Genomic DNA, 14,526 nt, shown 5'->3' with positions numbered 1-14,526 from the left:
GACTGCCATTTTTGTTAGATTATGTTATATATTCTAATTAACTTTTTCAGTTGGACGCAATATTTTAAATGAAATATATATAAAAAAAATTATTAAATTAATTGAACTTAAGAGACAGTATTTCAGACATGTGCTTATGCATTTAATTCCAATTTTCTGGGGTTCTTGGTATGACTGCAACTCAAAGGATTCAAGTAATTTCAGCTTAATTCGCTTGAAGTTGTTAATTAACATAAGCGAACGCCTTCAAGGTTAGTGACTCCTTATGGCCCCGTAATTGCACACAATTTTCATAAAATAATTTATAAAATAATTATAAGAAAAACAATATTTTTTGTTACAAGATTTTATTAAAATTTAAATTCTTTTTTCAATATAAATTTAAATTATTTAAAATATTGTAAGTAGGTGTAAGTACTTGTATATACGAATACCTAACATCCTCATATGCCAATCATTCATTGTCTCCGTCGTAGTTTATAAATTTCAAACCACAAATCCATGTAAGCGTACTGCATCCAACCAGTATTATAGAGGCTAAAACCATATTCCGAACTTCATTTTTATACAAAGTATATATATATGCATATATATATATGTATATAGAAGTAATGAAAATTTATTTGAATGCCAACTTAAGGAAACCGCAGTCATGGTCTTTCCCATTTTACTCGTTGTTTCAAAACTATAAATTAATCATTGAAATAAATTTGAAGGATAAAATACCATGTGTTAAATAAATTTAATTTATATATAAACACACAACAAAAAAAAAACACTATAAAACTTTTCTAAATGTTAAGTAAATAAAATAAATTTGCCGAATAATTTTTATGGCTTGCCTTTTGTTAGTCCTAATTAACCTTTTACAGCCTCAATGCACGCCACTGCTTTTTGCTCTACGAGTATTTTGCGTTAGTCCCAAGTCAATAAAACCACATGAGCTAAAAAATTTAAAAATGAAAAAAAAAGCAAAAAAATAAAAAAGTAAAACAAAAAATATCTACAAAAAACAAATATGTCTAAAAATCAGAAAAGTCAAAGTATAAAAGAGTCTGAAAAGTCAAAAGAATCGAAATCTTTGCGTTCGTTTGCATTGCCGTTGAGAGCTGGGTGCGTTGAGCTTTAACTGGTGGCCATTGCCATCTGTGTTGTACATTGTGGTTATCCATAGTGGATTTCTAATTTTTTTTTTGTTTTTGAATTTTTTTTTAAACAATTTATATTTTATTTTGTGCCAATTAGCGCAAACAACATGAAAAGACTAACATGCTGGATAAGCTCTTCACAACTTCTAGTGGTAAAGAGTTATGGATTTGGCAGTTTCAGTGGCGACTTTTATGGTTTTTCAGTATTTTTGCTAATTTTACTTCAATTTTACATTAAATCAGAAATTGTTTATTTAAAATAAATAAACCATTTTTAAACGAAATACTCATCAAAGGATAGTTACATCACTGATACAGCAGTTTCCACGAAACACAATTAAATAATTATTGCGATAAAAATAATTGCTTAATTATAATTACTTTTATTTAAAATACTTGATATTTCTAGTATTGTAAACTAAAAAATTTACAAATTTTAAACTGAAATATTAAGAAATTATTTATAAGGAGATTTTTCGAACAGTAGTGAACTACAACAACAAAAATTTATTTTTTATATTATTTTTAATTAATTGAATTTTTGGAAGATCATACAGCTGTGTCGAGTATTGCCAAATACCCATCATTAGTGATCTTGGAATTATTTCTTATGTTTAATTATTCGGAAATAATTTTTTGAAACTGTAAGCACCAAGAATCGAAGTCTTGTCCCGCCAAATTTGAAGCTCAGAGTCAGCGCACTTTAACCAACTGACCCAAAGCCGAAATTATTTATATTTTTTTGTTGTCTGATACTATACTATACCTAAACTATAGCATACAACCATCTGTGGGTATGTATAGTAAAACTAAAGGACTACGGACTATGACTAGAAAAATTAAATTTAATGTTGAATTTCAATTAAGAATAGAAATAAATGTAAAACATTATTTAATATGAGAACAAAAAATAAATTGAATTAAAATTTGAAAACATTAAAATCATAATAATTATATATTAAACTGGGGTCCAAAATAAACCATGTAAATTATTGAAATTTGGCTGACCATACAACGCTGTTTCTAGTATTGCCAAATACCTATCATCAGTGGTCTTAGGAAATATTCGAATTTATTTTTAATTAGTTTATAAGTCCGTATATAATTAGTTTATAATCCGTTTGAACTGCAAGTGCAAGGCTTAAAACTTGTGCCTATCGTATTAGAAACGATGACTAATCGTGTCTTTCCACAAATAACCAAGGCTGCAGAAAATTTCAAAGCTCAAGCTTGAGGTATTTTAACACTCAAGACTAACATACTACTTCACTTGAATCGCACTTTTTAGTTCTTTAGTAGAAGTTCAATATTATAGATTTCTGAAATCTCACAGACTTGTCGACAGCTTATTCAGATTATTTTTAATATTGCTAAGAATACTATTGACTTCCGGATTTAAAGGTTTTTTTAAATCAGTTATTAATATATATTTTTTTTTATTCCGAAAACAATTTTTATTAAACTAAATACTGTTTTCAGTAATGATGATTTCACTTTTACATTAAGACTGAAAAGTTTTCGGAAATTCTCATTTAAAATTCGCGCGCTGTATATTTTTCGATATTTTAAGTTTATGTAGTTTGGCAGCACTGTCCTTAATTTCTATGCCAAAAATGAGCGCGATCTGTCAGACAGTTCGTTTACGGCAGCTGTTGAAACCAGTTCACCTCAGTAGTGCGTTGCGAAATGTCTTCGACGGTCGTAAGACCGTACTGAAAGGCTTTGTACCACTCATAAACTTGAGTTTTCGATAAAACTGATTCCCCATAAGCCTTTTGTAGCATTCGCAACGATTCTGCACACGAAATTTCGTTCGAAACACAAAATTTGATGCAAACTCTTTGTTCAATATTTTTTTCCATTGTTTTTTTCGCAACGCACTACTGAGGTGAACTGGTTTCAACAGCTGCCGTAAACGAACTGTCTGACAGATCGCGCTCATTTTTGGCATAGTAATTGTCCTTAATTGCTGCCAAACTACATAAACTTAAAATATCGAAAAATATACAGCGCGCGAATTTTAAATGAGAATTTCCGAAAACTTTTCGGTCTTAATGTATTATAAAAGTTGGGGGCTATATTTATGAGGAACTAATGCATAGTATTCTAAAAAGTACTCTTTCACAGTCACTTTTAAGCCAGTAAGACAGTAATTCAGAGTTTAAAGGAATTTAAAACAACTTCGTTTTTATTCTCCTCAATTATTGCTCCGGTTGGGTGAAATGCTGACGAACTGAATGTTTGGCCGACGGTAGTAGCTCATAATGGTCGATACATATAGATATATATCTACATATACAAACACATTTTTTTTATTGTATATTAATTTTGATTTTTATCTAAACAGTACCGATGTAAGCCTAGGCAAATAAGCACTATACTAATTATACCAGAAGGAAGAATTTTTACGGGTTATATATTTTGAGTAATCAAGACTTCATTAACTCACTTGAAATACATTTTAACAAATATGCAACAAATAGTATTTACTGCAACACAAACAGAAACTTTAGGAAAACGATTTGGCACTATCATTTCTTCGTCTATACGTGAATCATAGCCCCTGTAATACTCAATTTTGGAGTAGAGCTAATCAGTAACTGCAAACTATTTTCGGCGTTAAAATTAAGTGAAGTGCAATTATTTAAACAATTTGAGTGACATTATGTGGATGATGGCGAAGTACCATTCATACAATTACAACAATCTTCAATGTCTAGTACCCGTGATTACTATAAATGAGTTAAATTTTAACTACGCTAATTAAGGAGTAGAAATACATTTAAAACTAAAAACGAGTACGATTCGAGGGGATTGCTGGTTCCAATAGGAATGACAATTCAAATATTTCTGGCAACATGTCAGGGTGTGAGAGATTTTCAGTTGAAGTGGCTAACAAGTGTAAAATTTAAGTTTTCGGTAAAATGAACACTCAATTTTGAATTTTATATAAAAAGAAATGGTTTAATTCGTTTAGAAAACGCTTAAAACTGTTCTTATGTTTTTGAAAGAGATGTACTTAAGTGTGCATAAGTTATGTCCTCACATATTATTATTTTAATGGGATTGTGACTATTTATTGAAAAAAAATAATTTATTAAATTTTGTTAAAAACTTCATTTAAATAAAGCAGCTTTGGATATCGAAGTTTCTCTTGAAATCGTTCTAATTTGCTTAGAAGCAACTAAATACGTCAAGTACACCATTGAGACTAATTATTGATAAACGCACTTAAAAGGACTTCTATGTTATTATGAACTTAATTTAGTATAGGAAAGAGGACCAGTTGTTGTTGTTATTTCACTTTTGTGACCGTTGTTCCTCCTTTTATATGTAATTAATAAGATAAACAGCGAATCGCGCTGTAATGTTGCGATTGTGCGAGAAAAACGGATTTTGCTTGAGTTTTTTTTCCTTATTGAGGAAAACTGTTTCATAGTCTCTTGGGTTCACTTCGAACATTTAACATATTGTCTGTCCATTGCAATGGAAACAGTTTTTAAGAAAATTAATTCTTTATTAACCAATTGAGACTGATATTTATGTGAGTATAATTTGATTATAATCAGACTGGTCTATGAATAGTTAACAACAGCAGAATCCTATATATAATGACTATATGAAATAAAATATATAGTATATATGATTACTTTTTATCAACTCATATTATATAAAAAAATTATTATTATAGTCTATTAAACAAAAGAATTTTACATATTATTCCTGATTTATTAATTCGATTATCATCTTCATTCCGTCAATAATAATACATAGTATACAAAAATTGAGCAAAGAAGTGAAGTAATAACACGCTAGTAATACTAAAAGGACTGTTTTTTTTTTTTTTTTGATACTGATACTGATACTTATGCTAAAACTTATACTGATACTGATACTGAAAATGATACTGATGCCTATACAGACTCAACTTTTTATTTTTATTTCGCCACAATATTTTGTCAAAAATAATAGTCTGAAAGAAGAAAAAGATCGATCGCCATAAAAATGTTATTTATTCTTCTACTACCATAAAAGCTTGCGATTCAATATTAGAAATTATTGTATTCTGCTTTATAACTTCTCTAAAATCAAAATGAAAATTATTATCTTAATGATATTGGTATTATGATTATGTACGGCAAAACATATATATTTTCTCTGAGAGAAGATTGGCACTGCTAGCACTAAGCTCACCTCGAGTGACTACTTTAAAAAGCAATTGTTAATGAGAATGTGTTTTGTTAAATATTAATATGAATATATATTCAATGTACCATGTTACATTAGGACGAATGACATCCTCAGAGACCTCAAGATTGATCCGATCAAAAAATACATAAAGGATGGAGCCCTGAAATTATTTGCGAAAACTGACAGACTTACCAGTATCGCGTTATCGAATCTCAGAATGGTTACAGGCTCCTCGTGGAGGTAAGCAGATCTTAGGTCAATTATTTCTTAGTCTGATGAGGTGATAAATAATAATCCAGTCAAGGCGTAAAGAGGGGTTTTGAAGATACCTCGAGTTAATAAAGTGTAAAAGTCCTCGAGTGCACTGGCTTAAATAGCTTCAACATAATAATAATAAAATTCTATATGATTAATACATGATTAAATCATCGTTTGAAAAACTGCATTTCATTCGAATTAATTAATAAGTTGAACTGGAAAATTTGAATTAATCGTGACTTTTATAGAAATTCTTAATCAATTAAAAAATGAAATTCGTATGAAGTACTATTTGCATAAATTTTCAGAAGAATTGAAAAATTTTAAACAAAATCACGTATTTAAATTTAACAATGATTTGCTTCCAAAAGTCTGATGAGCTACTCAATTACAGCATCTGCGTAAGCCAAACGAAATCAGTCAAAACTTGAGTAAGTCCTGTAACTGCTTCAAGCCAAAAGGAATCGGTTTGTTTGTGGCGAAAAAGGTAAATCCAACGTAATAAGAGCAAAAATACTGCAAAAAAATAAGAAGCGAAAAAACATCCAAGCAAATAACCTAACCAAGTGTAAACTTTCACCAAATGCAGCCTTAAATTACCATTTTCAATTAAAATGTAAAAACGCCAGCAAACTTTGATATTGATTAATTACGCCCAAAGTAAGGAAAACACAACAGATGCGCTACAAAGCTGCCGCAATCGATTCCAAAGAAAATTGAACACTGCAAATACAAAACAAACTGGATAGGAAAAATCCTTGAATAATAATAACAAAAAGGAAGTAAACAAGGAACAACCTCCAAAGGGTATGACACCCCAAAAGAAAAACAACGAATTCTCTCTCGTATTGATATGAAGCTTCAGCTTCAGCCTCAAAGGTCTTCAAAGGTTTTTAGCTTAGCGTGTGGCAAATAGTCAAATAACTTATTTAAGTAGTTAACGGAAAATATTTGAAAAGTATCTTGAAAATAATTGAACTTCAATTATTTCTCTCTTTAATTAACGTAAAAACGATAGTAAATAAATTTTCTTCATTGTTAATAATTAAAAACTTTTTAATGTGATTAATTGGCGGTAATTAAATCGCCCTTCTGTTAACTGCATATGATAATGTCCCAATCCTTTTGCTGTCAGATTTCGTTGAACTTGCGAGTATCTTTGGACAGAAATCAAACTTTTCTGGCATTCATCGAGCGTCCTACGTAGTAACGAATTATTTACAATTGAAGAAACATTTTAACGCCATTCAACTGAAACTGCTGCGTACCTTGACTTTCGAACTTCACAGTAAAGTACTTTGAAAACAAAAACAATAAGAACAACATTGTCTGACAACTGCAGATTTAAACTCACTTTCCATACTTACCTTTATCAATACAATCAATATTGCACGACAGAGAGAGAGAGAGAGAGACAAGTCAGGAGGAGTACGATTTTTAATATAGGAATCATGGCTGTGAAAATAATTATACAAATGGGTAAAGTAACGGTTTACTACTACTAACTTATATATGATACTACGAACACTTATGGAAATTATTTAAATATGAGAGCTGTTTGATAAATCTGTGATTATTGAATTTAATAAATTTTTCCAAAATATTGTCGTGAATTTTTTTTAAATTAAAATATTACTTTACTATGACAATAAATCTATTTCCGATTAAAATAGCTCCATTAGGTCTTTTTCCCATTAAGGGAATTTTAAATTCAATCATTTGATTTTTAATCAAGTAAGTTATTGGGTTGACTATACATTTGTTTCGGATACTGTTTAATTGTTCAAATAAATTTTTGAAACCTCAAGTGTCAGATATCGTACTAATCATTCAGATGTCTTTAATACCATCAAGTATCTGTTATCATACCTATAAGTTTTGGAAGCGCCTATTGTTTCAATTGTTCACACAAAATATTTAGACCATGAATATCGCGAATCTAAGATCTAAGACAAATCTAAGATAAGTAATTCGTTGTCATGGAAGTGTAGGGCAAAGCAAGTAGAAATTGTAAATGAATATAATACCTTGGAATATTAATTACGTATAACCTCTCCTACAATGAACATTTGACCTCTAAACTCTTCTTAGGTAAAAGTGCAATTAACTCCACGTGGGCAAAGCACTTGTCTAATTCTTAAATAACTTTTATAAATATATTAAAAAAATTTCTACACAACAGCACGTTCAATTGTAAACTACGGTGCACAAGTTTGGAGTTACAAACACTATGATTAAATGGAAAAACTCTTTAGATTTTTTTATAAAAAATATACTATTTCTACCAGCTAACACTCCAAACTATATGCTCCACTTAAAAACGGGTTTACTAACGCAGTCTGTAGACACAGTGTAAATACTCAGCCCTTCACAACGCTTCCTCAAATACTAGCTGAACTTACAATTGACAACGGCATGCATTGGGCCAAAAATTGGGGAAATAAGTGTTTAGAACTGGGTCTTTCAATAACCAGTATTCTGAGTATGTATGGAGTGAACACGAATGTAGTGAATGCTAAGTCTGCATCTAATGAAATGTTAAGGGTACATATGACATTCTGCATAATTTTTATTACGAAAACACAGCATATATTAAGTGTACTTTTTAAATGTAGAGTCAGTCTTTTTTAAATTGAACGCCTGAACTTGATTGTTCTTTGCGTAATCGTCATAAAATACGAAATATATGTCATACGATTTTCAAAGAACATAGATGTATTTTTTATTAATAAAGCACTTCAAAGAAGTTAAAGCCTTGTTAAAGGGTAGCAATACTTATAACCTACACAAATTTATGAAAGGTGTTTTATGTTACAGAATAATAATAATAATAATAATAATATGAATAGTAATGTTAATAATATGTTATTGTCAGTTCAGATTTTAAGTAAAATTCTATAATTTTTGTAAGTGCTGTATGAATTTCTGAATCAATAAATAATAATAATAAATCATCAATAATTTTTAAAAATTGCAAGTGTCCAAATAGAATCCAAACCTCCTAAATTTTTTAAATATTTAGAAAAAACAAATACACTTGTGCTATTATTTTTACAATAAACGCGTAAACCATAACTATATACATTAACTTTACTACTTCAAACAATAATCACAAGTTTAATAACTCTTCTTCGATAACTTCAACTCTATCTTTATATTGAAAAAACTAAAAAATTCAAGAAATATCCTCTGATCTTTTTATCCATTCAGTGGAAAAACTTGATTTTAAAACCAATCAAATAAGGTTTTGTTTGATTCGGAAATGGGCTAAAATTCTCAAAATAGTTCAAAAATTCAATAAAAAACTTCATAACAGCTCACCATTTTATTTTAGAATTTACAAACGTAAGACATACTCCCATACATATCCCAAGCGTTATGTTTTTACTGAATCTATCTAACTCTTAACTCACTCCTAACAAGTGCTGCTATACATAATATATATTTTAAACTGTTAAAGGATATTTCTACAAGTTACTTGTATTGCCAGGTTTACAAGTTACTTGTTTTAAGGTTTATTGACTTAAAACTCTGCGTTCATAAGTTAAAAACTATTAAAAATAAATATATAAATAAATAATTATAAGAGTAGACCTATTTGCTATATGTAAATTACATACTAGACTTTTTTTGTTTGAATCATGTTTATGTAGAAAATCATTCGATGCTTTGAAAACAAATCTTGTTTGAGCTATTGGCAGATATATGCTAATAAATAATCAAAAATTACCTTAAGAAGATTCGGAAATATAGGATATCCCTTGGAGAATATTTGTGCGCTGTTGTATTTCACATCTTATGGTAAGATCCATTTACTATCGAAACTGGAATATTAATAACCCTCAATAACTCAACAAAAACTTAATTCCTTTTGTCCTTTTAGTAGGCATTTGTATTTTAACTACTCGATACTATTTAGTCAATTAATTCTTGATTAATTGAATTATTATCTTAATTAATTAAGTTAAATGTATTTAATTATTAATCGTAATTAATCAAATCAAATCAAAACAAAAATATGTAAGGACTAACCTGAAAGGTTTATTGATGCTCTCTCGTCATCACTGCAATGCTTAAGAGTTAAACCTAATAGTTCGTAGTTAGAATTCTTTCTTTTAAAACTTCATGATTTTGTTCTGCTAACAAATACTTTAACAAATTTTAAACTCTAAGTTATTTAGAGTAAACTTTGGTTAGCCAAAAAAAAGACAAAGCAAAACAATATGAGCCCACAAAATAGTCTTTCAAAAAATGTTTTAGTTGAACTTCACCATTAACCAAGCATGCTTAGCTGGTACGTACCAAGTCTCATGTTTCTACACGTTTTTCTCGTAGTTGCCATTATCCGATTGTGTCAGCTTCGAGCACTTTCACAAGCGCCCACTTGAACTGAAGTGATTGTAAGCGCATACGATGTGTCGCAAATCAAAGCCAACGTACACGTACGCCCTCACCTACGTTCGGTTCCATTTTGCTAGTTTATGTGCCTGGAAAGGAATATGTGTTGTCTGCAGACATTTCTGCTACAATGAGTAGACAAAAAATCCGGACAAAGATTATTTAAAAATTTAAGTCATGAAAGTATCTCAGTAATAAATCTTGCCGACAGCACATACTAATGCAAATCGACTTGACACTGGTCTATCTGTGATATTGTTTAAATAAATACATTAATTAAATTGTTGATATTTAAGTACTAATATTAACCGTTGAATTTCAAAAAAAAATATTTCTCAAAACTAGTTTTTAAATTTTCATTTCTTATATTTTATTTAGATTCAGTTTTAAATTTTACTACGAAATAAAAATTTTCAAGAACCCGACATTTTTTGAAATTTTTTAATATTTTTTTTCTCTCGCAAAACTATTTTCCATTTTTCAAACTATATTCCATTGAATATACTACATATATTCTTACATAATATTTTTGATTTCGATTAGTAGTAAAATTCTACATAAAATTAAAAAATTTCAGGACAATATTATAATTAAAAGTACTTTTAAAAATTTATTTATCCTTCATATCACTCCAAACACATACACACGATTTTTCAGTAAAAAAAAAAAATAAGGAATACGTCACACAAATTTTTTTTTTTATTTTTGATTCAAATTAATATATAAATTCTACTTAAAAAATAAATATTAATTTTAGAAGTAATTAAAAAAAATTAATTAATCAGGTGTCCTCACGTTACTCATACGCACCATAGTACCATGCAATCAATTTTCGAAGGAAAACGATACAAAAATTTTTACTTTTTATTTCTAAATATAAAAAAAAAATAAAAATTTTTTTTGAAATTTAACGGTTAATATTAGTACTTAATTTTAATTGTTTAAACAATTTCATAAAAGTTCAATCAATTATCTTTGAAACGCTGTAAATTTCAAGTTTCTAGCTTTTATAGAACTTGAGATATAGCCATTTGAAAATGTGTCTACTATGCCAATTCTCAAAACCCCATGGGTCCATATCTCCTAGGAAGACAATCACAAAATTTTTTTCCGAGATACGGGTCTTCTTATTTTATGAAAGGAGCTCATAAAAAAAATTTCAGCCAAATCGGAGATCATGAGGTCATTTTTTGCCAAAATCCGTCCGGTTTGTAAAAGAATAACCCATATGCGGATGACATTTTACTAGCGCCAAAATCTCACGCATCCAGGGCGAACATAAACATGAACATTTCCAAGTACTCAATAAAGATTTTAGCATATGGAAGATCAACCGGAATAAGTGTGAGAGCATCATTCTCAGGAAACTTAAAAACTCTTGTTCCCGAACGCGAGACGCTTCTCCCCCAACTACCAGAATCGGTGGAGACGTCACCGCTTATAGGAATAAGTTGAAGTACTTCGAAGTAATGATCGACTCCAAATTCACTTTTAGTACGCACTTACCGAGGCTAAAAAAGCCTTAAGCATGTATGCGGCCTTTTTTAGAAGAGCAATACTCCTAAAAACCAATATTAAGCTTCCCTTTCTGATTCGCTATATCCTCCAGCCTGATGGAGAAGATACGTAGGCAAGAACGAAGCATGTTGAAAAATTGGGCTGTCATCAGGACTAGAGCTGACTAGTTCGGTAGGGTTAGATCGGCTTCCAGCAGATTTGTATGTAAAACCAATTAAGAGGGTGGATGTCTTTCTGATTTAATTGGCCTTGAGATTCCTAGATATGCTAACTCTATCTGATAGCTCACTAGTGTAGAGCCTTGCTAAGTAGAAACACAAAATTAAATACCCAGTAGTAAAAAGGTGCCTATCACCAATACACTTATAGGTTCTGAAACAGTGTGCTCTTTAGAGATGAAAGGTTGGTGTATCACCACAAAATATTTGATAAATACAACACAATCGCTACAGTTTATAGTTTGGATCAGTAGTCTCACATGATCGAATTATGGCTCTGGGCAACTGGATTTGTAGGTGGGGTATAGATACTCAAATCTCTTTAAGTGTAATCTATATTGGCATAAAAACATTGTAAATAGTTTACATAGCTAGGTTAAGATATTGTGGCGTAGTTTATTAAGGTAGCTTTAAGTTAAAAAATAGAAATGTAATTCCTTAACTTAAATTAAATAACCCTAAGTTAGTTGTAAAATATAGAGAAGTAGCCTCTACGCTAAATATAAATATACTTAAGAAAACAATTAAGAAAACCGTAAAAAACCGAGATGCACTTTCATTCAAATAAAGTGAATATTAATATTTGTAGTTTTTATTTTTTTCTTTGCTTGGTGTATTATTTCCATATACGAGTACTAATTAATTATTATGCTTATTATAATTATAATCAAAAGCAAAGCCACATAACAATATTATTATGTCCACATTGCTCCATAACCATGTTCGCCACCAGTAAATATTCTACATCCAACAGAGTCGTAAGAGTAAGTATATACAGTTGGGGCTCCGTGAGAATTTGTCTGCATCAAATAAAAATATAATATATTATTAATATAATTAAAATGAAAATAATGAAAATTTCTTACCGTAACTGATCCGACAGCACTAATATTAAATCGAGTCATGTCGTGACGTATATCATACAACGTTAACGGCTGTTCTCCACAAGTTATAATGCTGTAATCGTTGAGAAAGCCGCACTTCCTAATGCACGAATCATTGGGAAAGTGGTAAACAGTTTGGCAGCACTATTGGTAAGAAAGCACAATGAAAATATATGTAATAAAAATAATAAATTTCGATTTCACTACAGAATAATATAATTATGATTCCATCTATCAATAATACGAAGCCTGACAAGCAATTTAAGACAATCAGCGAGAATTTGGTAATAACTTCAGTTAATATATATAATAAAAATATAATATTTATATAATTACAAAAAATTGTGTATCTACAAATGCCTTATAAACAATTTGTAATACAAGTATATCTATAATTCAGAGAACTTACTAGTGGGGCACGTATATCATATAAGCTGAAAGAATAACTTCCGTAACTGACTAAAACGTCCCCTTGGGTTGCAACATAAATTTGGCATCTTAATTCGCGAACCACTGCACTATTCTCGAGTTGGAACAAGAGTTTTTTCTTCAAAGTCTCAACACAAAACAAATACACTTTACCTAATGCACCCATTGTGATATATTGTCCATGTTTCGCATTGTAGCATATACCACCATTCTGCAATTAAATGAATTAAGCAAATACAATACAATACAAATATGTACAAATATTTTTATTTACCAACAAAAAATCTTCGGATTTAGATTTAATACGCGTTACGGGAATATATCTATTGCTTACATATTCAAAATTTTCTTCAGAGATATCCCATATATATACAGTAGCACCACAGCTTGCCAGCAGAGTTGTGTCATTTATCCATGACACATAGAAAATGCTCATTAAATAACCCGGAGGGATGCATAATACCAATGGATTTAGCTCAGGTACTTGGTAAATCATTAGTTCGTAATCACATTTTGCTGATACAGCAATCAAAGTTTTACTTGGATTTAACTCCATTATCTCCATTCGATTATAATGCGTATTCCAATAACAAAAGTTTTCTATCTCTTGAGCATATTTTTTGTTCACATCGTACGTGAACAGCTGCAGTCATTTAGGGATTTATTGTAATAACATATTAAAGATAATGGATTACATCAAACAAGAATTAAAATATTAAACTTACCTTATTGTCACTGGTACTAAATATAACTTTATGACGACTAAGCCAGTTGGAAGACACTATGCCATTGACTCCAATCGGAAGACTAATGCGATATTCTTGTAATAATTTCCGTTGCAAGAGAGTATGCATTATTCCATCACTATTTACCTGGCACTTCTTCAAAACAATAAAGATTTTTTAATAAAATTTAATAAATTTGTATGCATTCAAATATATAATAAAAATTATAAAATATAGAATAAAAACATTAAATATGTAATATATATATATATATTTTGAGTGTCAATTACCTCAGGTAAACCATTTTCCCTCGTTTCCAAAAAGTGGCATATGGAATTTGAAGTACCTGAATGACAGTCTGGAATTTCTGCATTTGGTGCTAAACCACGAATACGACGTGACCGACGTTTTAACGCTTGTTTTGAACCAAAAGACCGATAAGACATCATAGTATAAAAACTTGGTATGTGATTATTCATTCTGTGCAAGACAATTTTTCTTTAACTCACTTTAACTTTTTGACAACTATTGTTTTCTTTCTCAAATACGAAATGAAAATTGAAATGGTTACGAAAATTCTACTAGTTTAATATAATAGATTCTTAACCTACTATTTGACAGATGAATACCAAGATTACTTGATTAAACAGTCAATGGATAATATAAAACGCCCTTTTCACGGTCCTGCATATATTGTCTATGTATGTACACTTACGATGATGTATTTTCGTTAAAAGACAAAAATGTTTTGATAACT

The 14,526-nt window shown here is 29.8% G+C and overlaps 1 protein-coding gene across 1 annotated transcript; it reads right to left on the bottom strand.

The window, feature by feature from the left end:
• Positions 1-12,426: 12,426 nt before the first annotated feature.
• Positions 12,427-14,215, bottom strand: LOC119687519 (DDB1- and CUL4-associated factor 12-like). The gene is made up of 6 exons (XM_038101862.1): positions 14,060-14,215; positions 13,770-13,925; positions 13,319-13,687; positions 13,025-13,255; positions 12,598-12,759; positions 12,427-12,531 (listed from the first exon to the last, which is right to left on the bottom strand). Exons 1-6 carry the CDS (start codon positions 14,213-14,215, stop codon positions 12,427-12,429), a joined length of 1,179 nt encoding a protein of 392 aa, XP_037957790.1.
• Between the last annotated feature and the right edge of the window lie 311 nt (positions 14,216-14,526).

Source organism: Teleopsis dalmanni, chromosome X, assembly GCF_002237135.1.
Source record: "Teleopsis dalmanni isolate 2A chromosome X, ASM223713v2, whole genome shotgun sequence".
NCBI lineage: Eukaryota > Metazoa > Arthropoda > Insecta > Diptera > Diopsidae > Teleopsis > Teleopsis dalmanni.
This window is presented reverse-complemented; position numbering and strand designations above follow the sequence as displayed.

Excerpts from the sequence above, each read along its gene's own strand:
- LOC119687519 (XM_038101862.1), bottom strand. The coding sequence starts at position 14,215 with ATGTCTTATCGGTCTTTTGGTTCAAAACAAGCGTTAAAACGTCGGTCA. Across the intron at positions 13,688-13,769 it reads TTAGTACCAGTGACAATAAG|CTGTTCACGTACGATGTGAA; the intron begins GTAAGTTTAATA and ends AAATGACTGCAG. Across the intron at positions 13,256-13,318 it reads AATCCGAAGATTTTTTGTTG|AATGGTGGTATATGCTACAA; the intron begins GTAAATAAAAAT and ends ATTTAATTGCAG.